General features: G+C 41.5%; 1 protein-coding gene across 1 annotated transcript in view; it reads left to right on the top strand.

Moving 5' to 3' along the window:
• Window positions 1-253: 253 nt before the first annotated feature.
• The window catches only part of LOC139414985 (protein phosphatase 2, regulatory subunit B', alpha isoform), a 73,787-nt gene continuing 54,135 nt past the window's right edge, over window positions 254-19,905 (top strand). The window contains exon 1 of the mRNA XM_071162671.1: window positions 254-1,463. Within this exon, the coding sequence (XP_071018772.1) occupies window positions 1,319-1,463 (145 nt within the window). The 5' untranslated portion in view covers window positions 254-1,318. The remainder of the gene's footprint in view (window positions 1,464-19,905) is intronic.

A 19,905-nucleotide genomic window follows, 5' to 3' on the forward strand; every position in this document is an offset into this window, starting at 1 on the left:
TGTTAATGTATCCTCTGATGGATAAATATAGTAAGTGATGTAATTGCCTGGCCTCAAAAGAAGCACTCGTCTGAAATGACAATGTTGACATGTTTTGTTTATATGGACACTGTATCCTGCCTATTTATAAACGTTTCCAGTTGCCAATTTACTGGTATTTGTTTTCTGATCATATTGTCACATGGTTTAGAGCCCAGTCTTCAATTGGTGAAAAAAAGGCGTGAGCATGCCTGTTTCAACATTTTGGTTGGACACTGCAGTTGTCTGTCAAAGACGTAAACTTTTGTCACAAAATGCAACCCGACAACGATGTACTCATAAAGCTGTTAATGGTTGCACTGAGTTTGCTGTGTGGCGGATTTTTACATGGAATTGTGTAATCTAATAAATCGAAAAAGTTATTGACGTCCGAGCACAAGTAAAAAGTGATTATCGGTGTGTTCAGTGCAACTCGATATTTCCGACTAAATGGACACGGGAAAGTACTGAACATGACTCCATTGGCGCCGTGGTTCTTCCGATATACGAACGTTGCTGAGTAGTTCGAGGTTGCCAGACTTCATTCGTCCAGACTGTTTTTCATTTTGACAAAGCCAATTGCTGCTAGAAGACACGGAATACAATATTTATTTTTCTTGTGGAAAATAGTATGAATTTCATCATGACAGTTCGCTTTAAATTGTAAATGTTCATATTATCTAGTTAACCGTACGTTTTAACGAAGCAGCTAGCCAGATAGCTAACGTTAGCCAAGCAGCCAGCTGGCTAGCATTAGCATTTTTTGTCTGTCATTTAAAAAGCTAGCACTGACAGCTAGTCTTATGCTAGTTAGCATAGGTGTTCTCTCTGAAGTAGCTAACGTTAGCCGGTTAGCTATACAAATGACAATTATAGCAACAGGTTGCTATATTGCAGAAATTATAATTTAAATATACCCAGCAATTTAGTTAAGCAGTGTTTCTGCTGTCAGTCTATTAGCTAACGTTTACCTAGATACGTTTTCTCAAATCTGTCATGAGTTGGCTGGCTTGTTGATACGCGTAGCGTTAGCTAACGCTAGCTAGTTTTCTAAACAGCTCGCTGGACTCAACAAGCGGGACGAAAATGCGGGATTTACATGGGAACTGATTAACTAGCAAGCTTCAGTGGATCAAACAAGCAGACGGTGTTTTTCAAAGTTTGCTGCTTACGCCATTTCAAGTTGCAGAAGATTTTGATGCTCCTGAACTGGGAGACATAGACCACTTGTGGGAAACCCTAAATCTATCGTTGGTGCACATGTCCAAAAATACTTTTACGATACAGTTGATGCTTCAAAATGTCGGCTATCTCTGCGTCTGAGAAAGTGGACGGGTTCACGCGAAAATCAATGAGGAAGGCCCAGAAACAGAAGAAATCTCAAGGGTCGTCCCAGTTCCGAACTCAAACTTTTACGGAGCTTTCACCCTTGCCGCAGCTCAAAGGTAAGAAAATAAAAAATGCTGCCTGAAATAGTCTCAAGTGAAAGGGTAGCGGTGTTGACACTTCCCGTTTACTCTAGCAAACGTGATCAATACCTGACGTAGTCGGACATTAACTATTTTCTACCAATCTGTACAGTCAGACGGTCTGTACAGAGATACAAATGTGTTGGTCAATGAAACGCGGAAGCTTTGGGTAGCTAATGACAGTTGCATTTTCAGCCTCTGTTCTTTGGCACCTAGCTGTGATGTATGCTCACAGGGAAGACTGAAGTGCAATCCTGGCAAAGTAGACTACTTCGAGAGAATGAGAGATTGATCTAATTGCTGATACTTTTGTGTATATTGTGCACTGCCTACGTTTTAGCTGGTGTGAAATCCCCGTCACTGCCTGTCAATTTCTCCACTCAGAAATAGCACCATTGTTATTTATGCATGGTAATTGCTCTTTTGACAGCTATATATTTTGTACAGTGCTACTAGTCACGACGCATCTGGATAGTTGTTGGTTATTTTCCTGTACAAGACATAAGGCCAGACACATGCATTAATTTATGTTTTGAATCCATGAAAACTACAGAGCCCTCTAAACATCGGCCTACTACATTAACTTTATATTGTTTGTTTTGGTAAGGAGAAGCCTGCATATGAATGAAATGTTGCTTTCTGAGAATTTCATCCTAGCTGGAGAGTGATATTTTGTACACCTTGGAAGCCAGTAGAACTGTAATGTAGCCTATCTGATCTATACTGAACAAAAATATAAAAGCAACATGTAAAACCAACATGTAAAGTGTTGGTCCCATGTTTCATGACCTGAAATAAAATATCCCAAAAATGTTCCATGTGTACAAAAAGCGTATTTCTCTAAAATGTTGTGCACAAATTTGTTTACATCACTGTTAGTGAGCCTCTCCTTTGCCAAGATAATCCATCCACCTGACAGGTGTGGCATCTCAAGAAGATGATTAAACGGCATGATCACCTTGAACTGGGGACAATAAAAGGCCGCTCTATTGTTGTCACACAACAATGCCACAGATGTCTCAAGTTGAGGGAGTGTACAATTGGCATGCTGACTGGCAGTAATGTCCACCAGAGCTGTTCAATTCTCTACCATAAGCCGGCATCAGTGTTGTCTTAGAGAATTTGGCAGTACATCCAACCAGCATCACAACCACAAACCAAGTATAACCAAGCCAGCCCAGGACCTCCACATCCGGCTTCTTCACCTGCGGGATTGTCTGAGACTAGCCACCCGGACAGCTGATAAAACTGTAGGTTTGCACAACTGTCAGAAACCATCTCAGGGAAGCTAATCTGCGTGCTCGTCATCCTCACCAGGGTCTTGACTTGACTGCAGTTCGAATTCGTAACCAACTTCAGTGGGCTCACCTTCGATGGCCACTGGCACACTGTAGAAATGTGCTCTTCACGGATTAATCCCAGTTTCAACTGTACTGGGCCGATAGCAGACAACGTGTGTGGCGGCAAGCGGTTTGCTCATGTCAAATTTGTGAACAGAGTGCCCCATGGTGGCGGTCGGGTTATGGTATCGATGGCAATTTTAATGCACAGATTCCGTGACAAGATCCTGAGGCCCATTGTTTGTCATTCATCTGCCGCCATCACCTCGTGTTTCAGCATGATAATGCATGGCCCCATGTCGCAAGGATCTGTACACCACTCCTGGAAGCTGAAAATGTCCCAGTTCTTCCATGGCCTGCATACTCACCAGACATGTCACGCATTGAGCATGTTTGGGTTGCTCTGGATCGACATGTACAACAGGGTGTTCCAGTTCCCGCAAATATCCAGCAACTTCGCACAGCTATTGAAGCAGACTGAGACAACATTCCACAGGCAACTCTGTGAAGGAGCTGTCAATACTGACCGGTTTTCTGATCCATTCCCCTAGCTTTTTTAAGATGTCTGACCAACAAATACATATCTGTATTCCCAGTCCTGTTAAATCCAAGATTAAGGTCAAATTAATTTATTTCAATTGACTGATTTCCTTATATGAACAAAAATATGTTGTGTTTATTTATGTTCAGTGTAGTTTCTGTCCTGGGCCTTGAATGTAGTGGCAGATTGCTAAGTTACAGGTAGCCTTTGTTTTACTCAGAGGTTCTTCAATATGGAGACTTGACATAGAACAGTGACATTGAAGAATGTTCACCTTACCTCATATAGTGCAACATTGCAAGTTAGTTTCACTGGAGGGAATGGAAATTGTATGCTGCCAGTGCATTGTTACTGTTAAATCTGAATCTGTTGCTATGCCCTGCAATTTTTGTTTTATAGGACATTTCAAGCTGGATACTATAACAGTTGCCTCAAAATGAACATTTCCAAGGTCAAATTCCTCAATCCAAACCGTTGTCAGACACAGTGAAACCTATAGCTAGGGATTACATTGCTTCATGCTCAGCAGTATTATTAGGATTGAGAGAGCGGTTCAGAATCCAAAACCGCTTGGCACTTAAGTGCATACCTCTTTTTATTCTTCATTCAGCAATTATGCCAAATTCATTCCTGGCTACACATACTGTATCTCAATGACACGTGTGAATTGAGCACCAGTGTTGAACTTCTCTTAGTCAATCCACACTTTGCATGATCAAGAGCTTGGTTATTATCTGATGAACTCCTAGTGTGTGTGTGTGTGTGAGAGAGGGAGACAGTCTGCTATATCTGGGGCCCTGTATGGGGCAGTGAAGATGGGACTGAAAGCCTCACACTGTAGCCTAAATGAGGTGATTGTGGTGTGCGTTTTAAAAAGCAGGGTAGCCACCCAAGTATCAGGATCCAGCCTGGGTAGTAATTGTTCATTCAACCATCATGAATTATTCCTGATGGGAGAATTGACTAGATAATCCAAACCAGGTCATTTGTACAGTTCATTAAAGGAAGTTGATCCCTCCACTCCCCAAATGCAGCTACAAGGCATCTGTGTTACAATGACAATTTGATCTTTAATGTTTATGCAGAGTAATTTATTGAGCCCCAATAGAGAATTATGTGTCGCTGAAGCCTTTCTGGGAGCGAAATGTCAATGTATTCAGGAATATGAAAGAAGAGTCCATATTGGAAACTCAAGAGTCATGGTATGAGGGAAGACTGCTGAAACTTAATTTGCTAAAGCAAAACCTCTTACTGACTTCAGCAGTCAAGTTCAGACAAGTTAGCCTGCCAACATGTTGAAATGATGAGGGGGGAAAGTGCAGACACTGAACCTTGGGCCTACATGGCATTGACTAGGCTAAGGCTGCTTATGGATTGAGGGAATGTTTGACTTGTTTATTTGTGACTTTTCACCTTTTTGTTTGGTTAGAAACGTAATGTGCCATTCATTCTACACTACTCTGAATAAAGTCATTGATGGATATTACAGATTTTATTTTACCTTTTATTTAACTAGGCAAGTCAGTTAAGAACAAATTCTTATTTTCAATGACGGCCTAGGAACAGTGGGTTAACTGCCTGTTCAGGGGCAGAACGACAGATTTGTACCTTGTCAGCTCGGGGGTTTGAACTTGCAACCTTCCGGTTACTAGTCCAACGCTCTAACCACTAGGCTACCCTGCCGCCCCGTGTGTCACAAGCGGTCCTACACCAGCAGGACCAGAAGGACTGGTGCCGAGGTAGAGAGCCTAGGGGGCTTCGGGCTTCCCTCTGTGGGGTGGTTTCCCACCTGCGCGCCCCCCCATGACCCATGACCTGCAGCAGCAAGCTTCCTCTCCTGATCTTTAAACTCAGAGAGGGAGGGGGGTGGGTATGGAGCACATGATAACAGATGATCTTTCTCCTCTGTTTGAATGTAAATTGACTACTAATGCCGATTTAGAAATACAGTTGATCAGTAAAGTTCTCAATTAGTCTATTTTATTAGTGTTTAGTAGCTAGTACTAACATGGTTAACTAGCTAGTATGTGGTTTCATGGCCCTTTCGATTCTGCGAGATAGTTGTAGTCGACCATAACCTCCTAGGCTACTCTTGTCTGAATGGGTGGCATTTTATTAATGATGTCGCCGACTGGTTCAGCTCTGGGCGATAATGCTGGAGTGACTCGCACCCCTTGAATGGAGGATTGTGTAGGGGAGAGGGTTGGTATGTGGGTGGAGTGTTTTGTCGGGGGCAGTATTCCAGGCCAGTGACGTGTTACTGCTTGTATGCATTGAGAACCTTTTTGAGACTCAGAAAACTCCCGACATGAACTCTGAGGGAGTACAGGATGAACAAAGTGGGAGATAATCAGATGTGCACCATGTTGCATAAGGACAAAGAGGTGGGGTTTGGGCATCGGGGCAGTTCAAGTACAAAGAAATGTGTGACGTGTTTTCAGCATTTCTGACAGAATGACCTGCAGAATGAATAGCTGTGCAAGAATGCATGTCTATTTGAGTGACGTGACAGTAATTAGGCACAGTGGTTGGGGGTGATGAGGGGAGCTAACTGGACTTCTTGGTGAGGTTATGATCGCCATGACAGGGATGCTCGTGTGTCATCAGACAGGATTCTGATTCACCCCACCAGCTCTCTCGCTCTCCCTCTCTCCTTCCCTATTTCTCTGGAGCAGAGACCTCATCCTACCGCTCTTGTTTTGGCTAACCTAATCTGTCTGTTCTTCTGATACCCATCTGTATGCCAGTGAGAGTAATCGGAGAGGTAGCCTAATGTTGTCTTGAGTGAAATGGGTTGCACAGTGGACGAGTTGCTCACCTCTTGTGTAGTGTGGCTAGGCTCTGATGTGTTGATTTGAGCGCTGGTTGTTATGGCAAATTAATTTGGGACAACTTATTTGTGGTTATCGCCGTGTGTGGTTGTTTGACTCTGCTCAGGTGTGGGCCCCACACAGAGGTTTACGCCTCGCTCATTTGATTCATGACTGGTTTCGTCAGTGGTTCCCAGGAATGCTTCCTGCCTACTCCCCAGAGGACTCACTCTGGTTCCCCTGTTGTTCCCAATCAGCTACAGGTCGATTTGCTATGTCATTCACGTTTAAGTGTTCCCTGGGTATTAAGATGGATAGGTGAAGGCCTGAACTGTTGATTTCTGTTAAATCCATATCCCTGACAGGGAGCGATGTGGTTGAGTACCTCCGGTTTGACATAATTGGCTTAGCTGTGTCTGCACAACACTGATAGGGGAACGACAGCTTTGGTTTCATATTTAATGCCTCCATCCTCACATCACCTCTTTGTGTAAAATGACTTTTACACAAATAATTAACAATTTTATTAATGTTGTGAAAAGTGTTTTCCTCTGGTATAGTCCTCAATAAGCCCACACAACATGGCCATATTTCCCAAAAAATAAACAGCTTGGCATTGCTCATATTTCTTGACGCATTCTAATAGGCTACCCGTCATAACTTAATGGCATTATTACAGTTTAACCCACAATCTATGCATCATGACAATAGCCTAAATGTGAGTTATCAGCTTCAAGTTCTTTGGTATCCACATCAACAAACTAACATTGCCCAAGCACACCATGACAGTCGCGAAGCGGGCACGACAAAACCTATTCCCCCTCAGGAGACTGAAAATATTTGGCATGGGTCCTCAGATCCTCAAAAGGTTCTACAGCTGCACCATCAAGAGCATCCTGACTGGTTGCATCACTGCTTGGTATGGCAACTGCTTGGCCTTCGACCGCAAGGCACTACAGAGGGTAGTGCGAACGGCCCAGTACATCACTGGGGCCAAGCTTCCTGCCATACAAGACCTCTATACCATGCGGTGTCAGAGGAAGGTCCTAAAAATTGTCAAGGACTCCAGCAACCTTAGTCATAGACTGTTCTCTGCTACTGCATGGCAAGCGGTACTGGAGCACCAAATCTAGGTCTAAGATCTACCCCCAAGCCATAAGACTCCTGAACATCTAGTTAAATAACTACCCGGACTACTCACATTGCCCCTCCCCTCTCCACACCACTGCCACACTGTTGTCATCTATGCATAGTCATTTTAATTAACTTGACCAAAATGTACATACTCCCTCAACTAACCGGTGCCCCTGCACATTGACTCTGTACCGGCACCCCCTTGTGTGTGTGTGTGTGTGTGTGTGTGTATATATATATATATAACATTTTTTACTGCTGCTCTTGCAGTACTTGTTACTTGTATCTCTTATTCTTATCTGTATTTTTCTTAAACTGCCCTGTCGGTTAGGGGCTCGTAAGAAGCATTTCACTGTAATACCATTTCACTGTAATACCTGTATTCGGGACATGTGACTAATATAACATTTTATTTGATTCATGCTATGTTTGCGCTCCTTCCCAATCTAAAGTAATTGATCAGTTTGGGTAAGTACCTGTGTGCAGGAATGAGAGAGGGGCTGTGGAACCTGTTGTACATAAACTAAATGGCTTTACTACACAATGTTTGGCCAGCTATAATGCATGAATCACAGTATAGCAGGCTGGGGAAGTACTGCAGCTGTAGATATTCTGATCTTTCATCCTGCAGTAGAGATTCTGGAGTGTTTATAGCCCCATGTTGTGTGATAAGACACTGAAATGACTACTCACTGGGAGACCATCATTGTTGCCATGGCAGCCAGAAGCCCTGCAATGTATTTCTCAAAGCATGCTAGACCAATTTTTTTTGTTGTTGATTTTCTTGAAGATAGCCGGCTTCATTTAAAGTCAGACTTCAGCGGCGTTCTAAAGCTGGATTCTGATCAAACCCTTGCCATTCTGGAGCAATTCAAACACTAAGTTAGGTCGATGGCTAAGTCTGTGTCCTGCTTTGTTAAATGCACAAAGTTGCCATTGACAACTCCTGACTAATAGATTGATAGGCTTTGTCATATGACTCACTTGTTTCCACTGTGTGTGCTAAAACAGGGTTTCCCAAACTCTGTCCTGGGACCTCTCCTGTGTGCATGTTTTTTCCCCCCTAGCACTATACAGTTTATTCAGATAATGAAAGCTTGATGATGAGTTGGTTATTTGAATCAGCTGTGTAGTGCTATGGCAAAAAACAAAACTTTGTTTACATATCAAGAGGTTTCGGCGAGCTGTTTTGATTTGGCTCAATGGATGAGTTGGTCTCTTTTTATTCATATGCAAACTGACTCATTTGCAATGGATGCTTGTCAAGTGGTAAATATGAGTGTAGTCTAGTTGTTTGCCATTTGTTCATGTTTTTCAAAAGAAGGCAAACGAGCGGAGGACATGCTCTCTGTCAACCACAACCAGACACTTTGGAGATCACTTACATCAAGTTTAACCTATTGTTAGCCCATCACAGCCTGAGTGCGATGGCTGGCACTTGTGTGTGCAGATTAGGAAGTGCACTCTGCAAGAGTGCACTTCCTCTATGGGTGGGAAAGCAAAAAGCAGCCTTGGGTCTTGGCTGCAACAGTGTGTAACTACAGGGTTACAAGATCAAATCCCCTGGTTGATGATTATGTAATACCAGAGCATTACAAATAGAAAACTTATACTAGTACTAAATGTAACATGATGTAAAAACAACAATAAAATGTAACATTATGTTATTACAACATATAAGCCAGACTGAACAATGTGAAACATGTATTTTTATTTTTTCTTATGTGATTTAGTTGTGTGGGACAAGATTTAGTATGCAGTGTAGTGTTATACCTCTTCATGAGGTCAGACATGTAAGCACAACCCCCTCGGTTAGTCTGGCTGACAGACGTCTTTCTCGAAACCCAGTACAGAGCTCTACAGTGCGACCATTTTACTGGCATATGCGCCTAAAAATAGATGTGGACGATCTGTAAAAGTCAAGTATGAGCACGTGCGAGTTGATTTATAGCAAAGAAAATGCTGCCATAGCTATTTTCAAAGTATTTCTGACGTTTTGTGTCTCATAGCTGTTAGCTAATCGCATAAAGAACTAGGAACTCAAAATAAATGGAATCTTTCAGCACGGGCACTGTTGCGCGTGGTATCCTTCTCTCACCGCAACGGAGCTGAGCGCACTGAAGTGCTGAAAGATATGTTTTGAGCATAGATGTTGGTCGAATTTACCCAATACTCTACTAAAGGGTGACTTTTTCCTTGTGTTTCTTGGCCATTTACGTCGTTTTGTTCACAATCTTGGTTGTTTTTCAATGTTAGTTTGACCTTGCTCAACTGCTAGGGAAGAGATATCGGAGAATCTAATTTCTCTGACAGACAGGAGTGCCTCGTTACCACGGTAACGGCCCACCCCTTAAAAGAGCAGCTGATCATTGTTCTCATGTTCAAGAACTTTGTCATTTCTTATCATGAAAACACTCTAACTCAAATACTTTCGTTGTGTGCCTAAATTTATTTTAGGAGCACATGCTCCTTGTAACGCTTTGATCACACCGACAGCGTCATTGCATGCAGCATCATTTGGATTTGTATACAACAAAAGTTCAACATGTACCTTCTGCTGCCATTTCTGTCAAGCCATCTACACATATAGTTTGACGCATATGTTTGATAAATCCAACGTATGCACCACACCGAATGCACTGCAAATGCCTTTGCAATGCAATGCTGCAAGACAAACGCAGCGTTTCATTGGAAATGAATATAATTCTGGTGTATCAAAATGCAATGATGCTGTCGGTGTGATCGAAGCGTAAGAAATATCAGCATAGACACCTGCGCTACGGATTCCTGGGCGACAGGTGGGGATTAACACTTTCGGCACAGTTGTTGAGGCTAAAATCAACCCCATGAGAATGATTGCAATGCCTTCCAGGTGTGTGTGTATATGTATGTATGTATGTATGTATGTATGTATATTCTAAAAACTTTATATTCTAAAAAACTATATTCTAAAAATTTTAAAACTAATTTTGAACTTCACAGGACCGTGTAAAAGCCCTGGCTTTGTGCGTTGGCGACCGTCTACTCTTAGCTGAGTGCCCAGTCCCTTATGGACGCCAGGGTTTTTATTTATGGTGTGTTGAGTGTTTGTTATAAGAAATCAGACTGTGGGGAACTTGCCGAGAGTGCATTGGTTGTATGTGGACACTTTGTGTGCACTGACTCACTCTCCAGTGCATTCTAGAGCAGAATAAGTCATGCTTAGCAATTACATTGAGTGTCTGAAGGGAGCAGTCTTCATTAAAACGTAGACAGATTTCCAGAGTAGATACAATATTGCCTGATCTCACCTGCAGCTGAGCCTTTTTTACACCACAGTCTCATTAGGCCTATTACGTGATCAGCTACACTGTCATTTAATCATTTTCAAATATTCTAGTATAGTGTTATTTCCTTGTTATAAACCTATCGATCCCTTGGGATTTTTTGCTAATTGTTCTTGCTGTGTTTAACACGTGTTCATTGTCAAAGAGTAGTCGGCAACAGGCCCACTAGGCCTCCTGTTTTTGTTGCAACACACTCTTTATTCGTCTCTTTGACTGCTCTTTTCTGTTTTTGTCACATGCTCAGCCGGCATCATTCGGAGTGAACCCTAAAGAAGCCTTTGCGACTGGTGTGAAGCAGACCTGACTGACCAGTCTTCCCCCAACCGGTTTAGCAACTGCAGTGAATTGTTGCGGTATCAATCGACGTGCATTAATGCCCACACACTAGACTACAGTAGGCTGTAGGCTGTCTGTCACTCCCTCATTTTATGACTCGCTTCACATGTTCATGCACTTTCTGTTTGCAATGGACCCCTACGTCGTTGCCATTTTACACTGGGCCAGTCAGATCTAGGCCACTTTTTTTTCAAAGCTTGACAGTGACATGAGAACCACATGTCGGTTTCTTTTGATCTAATCCCCCTGTTTTGTCATACCCATATTTAATTTATTCTCCATTGCATAAGGTCGTCTGACCCCTCCACTCAGAGGTTGCTGTCTATTTTTACAGTGTGAGAGGGTGGGAATATTCCGTAAAAATCGGCTGAATAACTAAATAAAGTTCAGGACTTGACCTATCAATATGTAAGCTAATAGGGAGGAGTAACGAGGTCCTGTGAAAGCTGCACCATGACTATCTAGAATGGAAACTGGCAACAAGTCCCGTTGGCACTAATCTACAATTTATAGCTTAATTTACAGTACACGGTTCTGATAACCTGGCAGTTGACTGAGCAAATCGTTAGGGCAAGTGTCGCTGCACTATTGTCTGCAAGCAGGCTTAAAGTGTAAACCCTGTTCTCTTTTGCGTCTCTTTCAGATTGATGTGGCGTAGCAGTGTAACCTACATTCTGTAATGTAGAATGTGTGCCTTGTGTGATTGGGAATATGATCATAAAGCACAGGCCTTATCAGGAGCCAGCGCTAGTGAAGCAGTGTCTTGTGTCCAGCGGTGGGGAAAGTACTCAAATCAAATCAAATTGTCATACTTGAGTAAAAGTAAAGATACCTTTTTTAATAGAAAATGACTCAAGTAAAAGTGAGTCACCCAGTAAAATACTACTTGAGTAAAAGTATTTGGTTTTAAATATACCTAAGTATCAAAAGTATAAACCATTTCAAATTCCTTATATTAAGCAAACCAGACAGCATACATATATATATATTTGTTTTTTACGGCTATCCGGGGCACACTCCAACATTCAGACATAATTTACAAACATTTGTGTTTAGTGAGTCCACCAGATCAGAGGCAGTAGAGATGACCAAGGATGTTCTTTGGTAAGTGTGTGAATTGGACCATTTTCCTGTCAATGTAACGAGTACTTTTGGGTGTCAGGGGAAATACAGTGGGGTAAAAAAGTATTTAGTCAGCCACCAATTGTGCAAGTTCTCCCACTTAAAAAGATGAGGCCTGTAATTTTCATCATAGGTACACTTCCACTATGAGAAGAAAAAAAATCCAGAAAATCACATTGTAGGATTTTTTATGAATTTATTTGCAAAATATGATGGAAAATAACAAGTTTATCTCAATACTTTGTTATATACCCTTTGTTGGCAATGACAGAGGTCAAACGTTTTCTGTAAGTCTTCACAAGGTTTTCACACACTGTTGCTGGTATTTTGGCCCATTCCTCCATGCAGATCTCCTCTAGAGTAGTGATGTTTTGGGGCTGTTGCTGGGCAACACGGACTTTCATCTCCCTCCAAAGATTTTCTATGGGGTTGAGATCTGGAGACTGGCTAGGCCACTCCAGGACCTTGAAATGCTTCTTACGAAGTCACTCCTTTGTTGCCCGGGCGGTGTGTTTGGGATCATTGTCATGCTGAAAGACTCAGCCACGTTTCATCTTCAATGCCCTTGCTGATGGAAGGAGGTTTACACTCAAAATCTCACGATACATGGCCCCATTCATTCTTTCCTTTACACGGATCAGTCGTCCTGGTCCCTTTGCAGAAAAACAGCCCCAAAGCATGAGGTTTCCACCCCCATGCTTCACAGTAGGTATGGTGTTCTTTGGATGCAACTCAGCATTCTTTGTCCTCCCAACACGACGAGTTGAGTTTTTACCAAAAAGTTATATTTTGGTTTCATCTGACCATATGACATTCTTTCAATCTTCTTCTGGATCATCCAAATGCTCTCTAGCAAACTTCAGATGGACCTGGACATGTACTGGCTTAAGCAGGGGGACACGTCTGGCACTGCAGGATTTGAGTCCCTGGCGGCGTAGTGTGTTACTGATAGTAGGCTTTGTTACTTTGGTCCCAGCTCTTTGCAGGTCATTCACTAGGTCCCCCCGTGTGGTTCTGGGATTTTTGCTCACTGTTCTTGTGATAATTTTGACCCCACGGGGTGAGATCTTGCGTGGAGCCCCAGATCGAGGGAGATTGGTCTTGTATGTCTTCCATTTCCTAATAATTGCTCCCACAGTTGATTTCTTCAAACCAAGCTGCTTACCTATTGTAGATTCAGTCTTCCCAGCCTGGTGCAGGTCTACAATTTTGTTTCTGGTGTCCTTTGACAGCTCTTTGGTCTTGGCCATAGTGGAGTTTGGAGTGTGACTGTTTGAGGTTGTGGACAGGTGTCTTTTATACTGATAACAAGTTCAAACAGGTGCCATTAATGCAGTTACAGGTCTGTGAGAGCCAGAAATCTTGCTTGTTTTGTAGGTGACCAAATACTTATTTTCCACCATAATTTGCAAATAAATTCATAAAAAATCCTACAATGTGATTTTCTGGATTTTTTTTCTCCATTTTGTCTGTCATAGATGAAGTGTACCTATGATGAAAATTACAGGCCTCATCTTTTTAAGTGGGAGAACTTGCACAATTGGTGGCTGACTAAATACTTTTTTGTCCCACTGTATATGGTGTAAAAAGTACATTATTTTCTTTGGGAATGTAGTGAAGTAAAAGTTGGCAAAATTTTAAAAGGAAAGTACAGATACCCCCCCCCCCCCCCCCCCCCCCCCCCAAAAAAAAAAAATATCTAGTATTTTTACATAAGTACTTTACACCACCGATTATGTCTCAGGTTTTTGTTAAAAGTTAGGCCAAATGTAAAAGGAGTTTCTTGAACTGTGGAAACCGTTGCCGCTGAAAATTAGTCAAATTTTTTGGGACCTTTTCTACGGTAATGAATGGTGTGCTCAAGTGTGATACCGACGTCTGGTTTTTTTTTAAAATCTGCAAACTGCCCCTTGGTGCTAGGTTCACAACGTGTCATTTTCATTTACCTGAGTGAAGTCTCGCTCAAGCAAACTACAAGAGACGTCCCCTTGCATTGGCACCTTTGTCATAACACTGTCCCCCAAGGCCTTCTTTTTCAATTCCAATTTTCACATCAAGCCAGTTTGCCTTGTAGCATCATGGACACATCCATCAGCCACTGGTTGTTTTTCCATGTTCCATTTTTTTTTTAACTAAGTCATGTGATCGTTTGTTGTGCTTGCTGAAATTGTCCTGACACCTTAGCTGTCAGTCTCAATTGAATCTTGGGTTCACCCATAACAGGATATTCAGGTTTCTCCCATGGCTGCAGGTGTTTTTTTTTGTTTGTTTTTGCCTGTCAACCAACAAGATTGGAATAGCATCTCATGTGATGAGTAGTCTCTCCAACTTGACCTGAAGTCATGCAATAATGATGATGATGATAATAGCCATATTTATATTCTATGACCGTCAGCATCTCAATGTGTGTTTTTGTCTCATAACTGTTTCTCTCTCCGTCTGATCATAATCATAGGACTGTGTCACAGCATTGGCATAATCACAATCATAATTGGGTGGATGTTATGGAATAGGTTAGATAGGTAAGGTCTTAGGAGTGTGATTAGACACTACCACTACCAAGTCCACACTCCATCCCCAGGGGGCAGCATCAACCGGGTTAGGTAATATGCTCAGCCAGGAAGCCTTAATTACTCAGGTGTGGACAATTGGGAGGATCATCAGTCCTGGAGAGAGAGGAGGCCAGATTCCTCTCAGCCCAAGTTTCTTTGTGTTAGTTAACCTCTTTAGTTGGGCATGCCTTTTGTAGTTGTTTATTTTGTCGCCTTGAACATATGAATAATCTGACGGGACCGGCTGACCTATAGGTCAAGATGGAGCTGGTCCTGAGCTCTGTGAGTTTGCAGTCTCCTGGGTACATGTACACACAACACGGTCCTCATACGCTGATTTCTTACACAGATGCACGTCTTAAAACGTGTTGCAGACCAGTTAGCTAAGCATAAGATCCCTAGACTTTGCGAGCGTATAGTTTAGTTATTTGGTTTCTTAACTGTTCTACTATCAAATGATGTTCAGTAGATACAGTGCAAACGGCAAGCTGCTCTCATTTCTGTACTCTTGAGTAGAGGTCGACCGATTTTAATTCTGGACGATTTTTCAAGTCATAAGTCATAACAATCGGTAATCTGCATTTTTGGATGCCGACTATGTCCGATTACATTGCACTCCACGAGGAGACTGTGTGGCAGGCTGACCACCTGTTATGCAAGTGCAGCAAGGAGCCAAGATTAGTTGCTAGCTAACATTAAACGTATCTTATAAAAAACAGTCAATCTGAACATAATCACTAGTTAACTACACATGGTTGATTATATTACTAGTTTATCTAGCTTGTCCTCCGTTGCATAGAATCGATGCGGTGCCTGTTTAATATATCATTGACTCACAGCCTACTTCGCCAAACAGGTGATGATTTTACAAGCGCATTCGTGGAAAAAACACTGTCGTTGCACCAATGTACCTAACCATAAACATCAATGCCTTTCTTAAAATCAATACACAAGTATTTTTTTTAAACCTGCATGTTTAGTTAAAATAAATTCATGTTAGCAGGCAATATTAACTAGGGAAATTGTCACTGATCTTGCGTTCTGTGCAAGACTCAGGGTATATGTAGCAGTTTGGGCCGCCTGGCTTGTTGCAAACTGTGAAGACCATTTCTTCCTAACAAAGACCGTAATTCATTTGCCAGAATTGTACATAATTATGACATAACATTGAAGGTTGTGCAATGTAACAGCAATATTTAGAGTTATATATGCCACCCTTTTGATAAAATACAGAATGGTTCCGTATTTCACTGAAAGAATAAACGTTTTCTAAATGATAATTTCCGGATTCGACCATATTGATGACCTAAGGCTCCTATTTTCTGTGTGTATTATAATTAAGTCTGATTTGATAGAGCAGTCTGACTGAGAGGTGTTAGGCAGCACTTTACTGCATTTGCCAGCAGCTCTTTGCAATGCTTGCTTCACAGCGCTGTTTTATGACTTCAAGCCTATCTACTCCCGAGATTAGGCTGGCCGTACTATAGTGCCTATAAGAACATCCAATACTCAAAGGTATATGAAATACAAATGGTATAGAGAGAAATAGTCCTATAATAACTACAACCTAAAACTTCTTACCTGGGAATATTGAAGACTCATGTTAAAAGGAACCACCAGCTTTCATATGTTCTGAGCAAGGAACTTAAACGTTAGCCTTTTTACATGGCACCCATTGCACTTTCACTTTCTTCTCCAACACTGTTTGCATTATTTAAACCAAATTTAACATGTTTAATATTTATTTTAGACTAAATTGATTTTTATTTGTATTATATTAAGTTAAAATATATATTTTTAAATGTTCGATTTTAATCGGTATCGGCTTTTTTTTGGTCTTCTAATAATCGGTATCGGCGTTAAAATCATAATCGATCGACCTCTACTCTTGAGTGTTCCCATGTTTTCTCGTGTGCACGTCAGAGGTTGCAATAATGCAGGATTCTGTGTTTTCCACACAGAATAGGAACGATACAATGCAGAAAAGATATCCTGCTGCTGTGTTTTGTAAAGGCAGATCTAAAATGCTTATTGTCATTTCTCTTATCGGTCACAGTTCGAGCCAAATCATGAGTGTAAATGACATTTTGTGCTGCAGTTTCGCTTCTTCACTCAGATGATATATCTATGCTCTTGTCTTGACCGATAAAACTCCCATACTTTTCTCCGATTGCAAGTTTTAAAAAATATGCCGTGTATAATGTCCATTTTTATAGTTTACACCACAACTTGAGTCATTCCTCACCGCTCTCTCCATGCTGCTTCCCACACAGACCTAGCCACGCCCCCTGTTCCTCAAGGAGCACATTTTGTTGTTGCTTGACCACGAGACACTTGCATTCAGTTTGCCTGGTCAATGCAGCACATGCAAAAATGTTGATGACAACAATGTTTCCACTTTGATCTTAATATAAATCCACAAGCGTTCTAGAATTACACTGTTTGAGTTTGTCTTTTTTTAATAGAAATTCAGCTAAATTGTGTTAGCTGCTAATGCTAGTTAGCAAACGTAGCTCGCTAATACAGCCTGATAACAGTGCTGGTGTAGGCCTAACAGTATCTTCTAAATCAAAGAGGATTATGGTAATAATACCCCCAAATATAAAAAATACTATCAAGAGCTGATGTCACCTTCCAGCTCTTACTGAAACCTACCATGAAATCACCCACTGAGCACCAACAGACACTGCATGTCCATCGACTTTGAAATATGGTCAGTCCACCCTGGCCTTGATGTTAACGTCCACAGACGGACTGGACTGAACCAAATTTGAACCTATCATGGACGTACAGTCAGAAGTTTACATACATCTTAGCCAAATACATTTAAACTCAGTTTTTCACAATTCCTGACATAGTAAACATTCCATCGTAGGTCAGTTAGGATCACCACTTTATTTTAAAAATGTGAAATGTCAGAATAATAGAGAATTATTTATTTAGGCTTTTAATTATTTCATCACGTTCCACTAAATTTTTGTATTTGGTAGCATTGCCTTAAACAATTTAAACTTGGGTCAAACGTTTCGGGTAGCCTTCCACAAGCTTCCCACAATAAGTTGGGTGAATTTTGGCCCATTCCTCCTAACAGAGCTGGTGTAACTGAGTCAGGTTTGTAGGCCTCCTTGCTCGCACACGCTTTTTCAGTTCTGCACACAAATTTTCAATAGGATTGAGGTCAGGGCTTTGTGATGGCCACTCCAATACCTTGACTTTGTTTTCCTTAAGCCATTTTTCCCAAGTTTTAACTGATGTCTTGAGATGTAGTTTCACTATATCCACATAATTTTCCTGCCTCATGATGCCATCTATTTTGTGAAGTGCATCGGTCCCTCCTGCAGCAAAGCAGCCCCACAACATGATGCTGCCGCCCCCGTGCTTCACGGTTGGGATGGTGTTCTTCGGCTTGCAAGCCTCCCCCCTTTTCCTCCAAACATAACAATGGTTCTTATGGCCAAACAGTTCAATTATTGTTTCATCAGACCAGAGGACATTTCTCCAAAAAGTATGATCTTTGTCCCCATGTGCAGTTGCAAACTGTAGTCTGGTTTTATGTCGGTTTTGGAGCAGTGGCTTCTTCCTTGCAGAGTGGCCTTTCAGGTTATGTCGATATAGGACTTGCTTTACTGTGGATATAGATTATTTTGTACCTGTTTCACAAGGTCAAGGATATTGACCTCATCCCATCAGTAGAGGATGCCTGGTTGTTCTTTAAAAGTGCTTTCCTCACCATCTTAAATAAGCATGCCCCTTTCAATAAAAAAAAAAACTAAGAACAGATATACCCTTTGGTTCACTCCAGACTTGACTGCCCTTGACCAGCACAAAAACATCCTGTGGCGTACTGCACTAGCATCGAATCGTCCCCGCGATATGTAACAGTTCAGGGAAGTCAGGAACCAATATACACAGTCAGTTAGGAAAGCAAAGGCTAACTTTTTCAAACAGAAATTTGCATCCTGCAGCACTAATTAAAAATTGTTTTATTAAAAAATGAAAAGCAGGAATGTCTTGACTCAATAAGTTTTCAACCCTTTTTGTTATGGCAAGCCTAAATAAGTTGAGTCAATTTGCTTAACAAGTCACTTAAGTTAGACTCGCTCTGTGTGCAATAATAGTGTTTAACATGATTTTTTTTTTAATGAGTACATCCTCTCTACCCGCCACATACATTTATCTGGTCCCTCATATGAGCAGTGAATTTCAAACAAATTCAACCACATAGACTAGGGAGGTTTTCCAATGCTTTGTAAAGAAGGGCACCTATTAGTTGATGGGTAAAACAACAAAGGAGACATTGAATATCCCTTTGATCATTGTGAATGTATTAATTACACATTGGATGGTGTATCAATAAAGTGGCGCAGCAATGGCGACTTGAAAACTGCTAGAGGCGTCACTACAGACCCTGGTTCGAATCCAGGCTGTATCAAAGCCGGCTGTGATTGTGCGCCGCCCTATGGGACTCCCAATTGGCCCAGCGTCATCCGGGTTAGGATTTGGCTGGGGTATGCCGTCATTGTAAATAAGAATTTGTTCTTAACTGACTTGCCAAGTTAAATAAAATAAAATACAGGGGTCCTTCCTAACTCAGTTGCTGGAGAGGAAGGAAACCGCTCAGGGATTTCAATGAGGCCAATGGCGACTTGAAAACATTTAGAGTTTAATGGCTGTGATAGGTAAAAACTGAGGATGGATCAACAACTTTGTAGTTACCTCACAATACTAACCTAATTGACAGTGAAAAAAATGAAGCCTGTACAGAATAAAACGATTTTAAAACGTGCATCCTGTTTGAAACAAAGCACTAAAGTAATACTGCAAAGAAAGCGTGGCAAAACAATTCACTTTTTGACCTACATTCAATTTGTTATGTTTGGGACAAATCCAATACATTACAGTACCACTTTCCATATTTTCAAGCGTAGTGGTGGCTGTATCAGGGGCGACAGCGTAGCCTAGTGGTTAGAGCGTTGGACTAGTAACTGAAAGGTTGCAATATCAAATCCCCTAGCCGACGTTCTGCCCCTGAACAAGGCAGTTAACCCACTGTTCCTAGGCCGTCATTGAAAATAAGAATTAGTTCTTAACTGACTTGCCTAGTTAAATAAAGGTAAAATAATATAAATAAAACATTGTTAAGGACTGGTTTTTCAGAATAAAAAGAAATGGAAAATCCTAGAGGAAAACCTGGTTGTTTGCTTTTCACCAGACACTGGGATATTCATTCATTCATTCATTCATTCATTCATTCACA

Source organism: Oncorhynchus clarkii, chromosome 8 (assembly GCF_045791955.1).
Source record: "Oncorhynchus clarkii lewisi isolate Uvic-CL-2024 chromosome 8, UVic_Ocla_1.0, whole genome shotgun sequence".
Taxonomy (NCBI): Eukaryota; Metazoa; Chordata; class Actinopteri; order Salmoniformes; family Salmonidae; genus Oncorhynchus; species Oncorhynchus clarkii.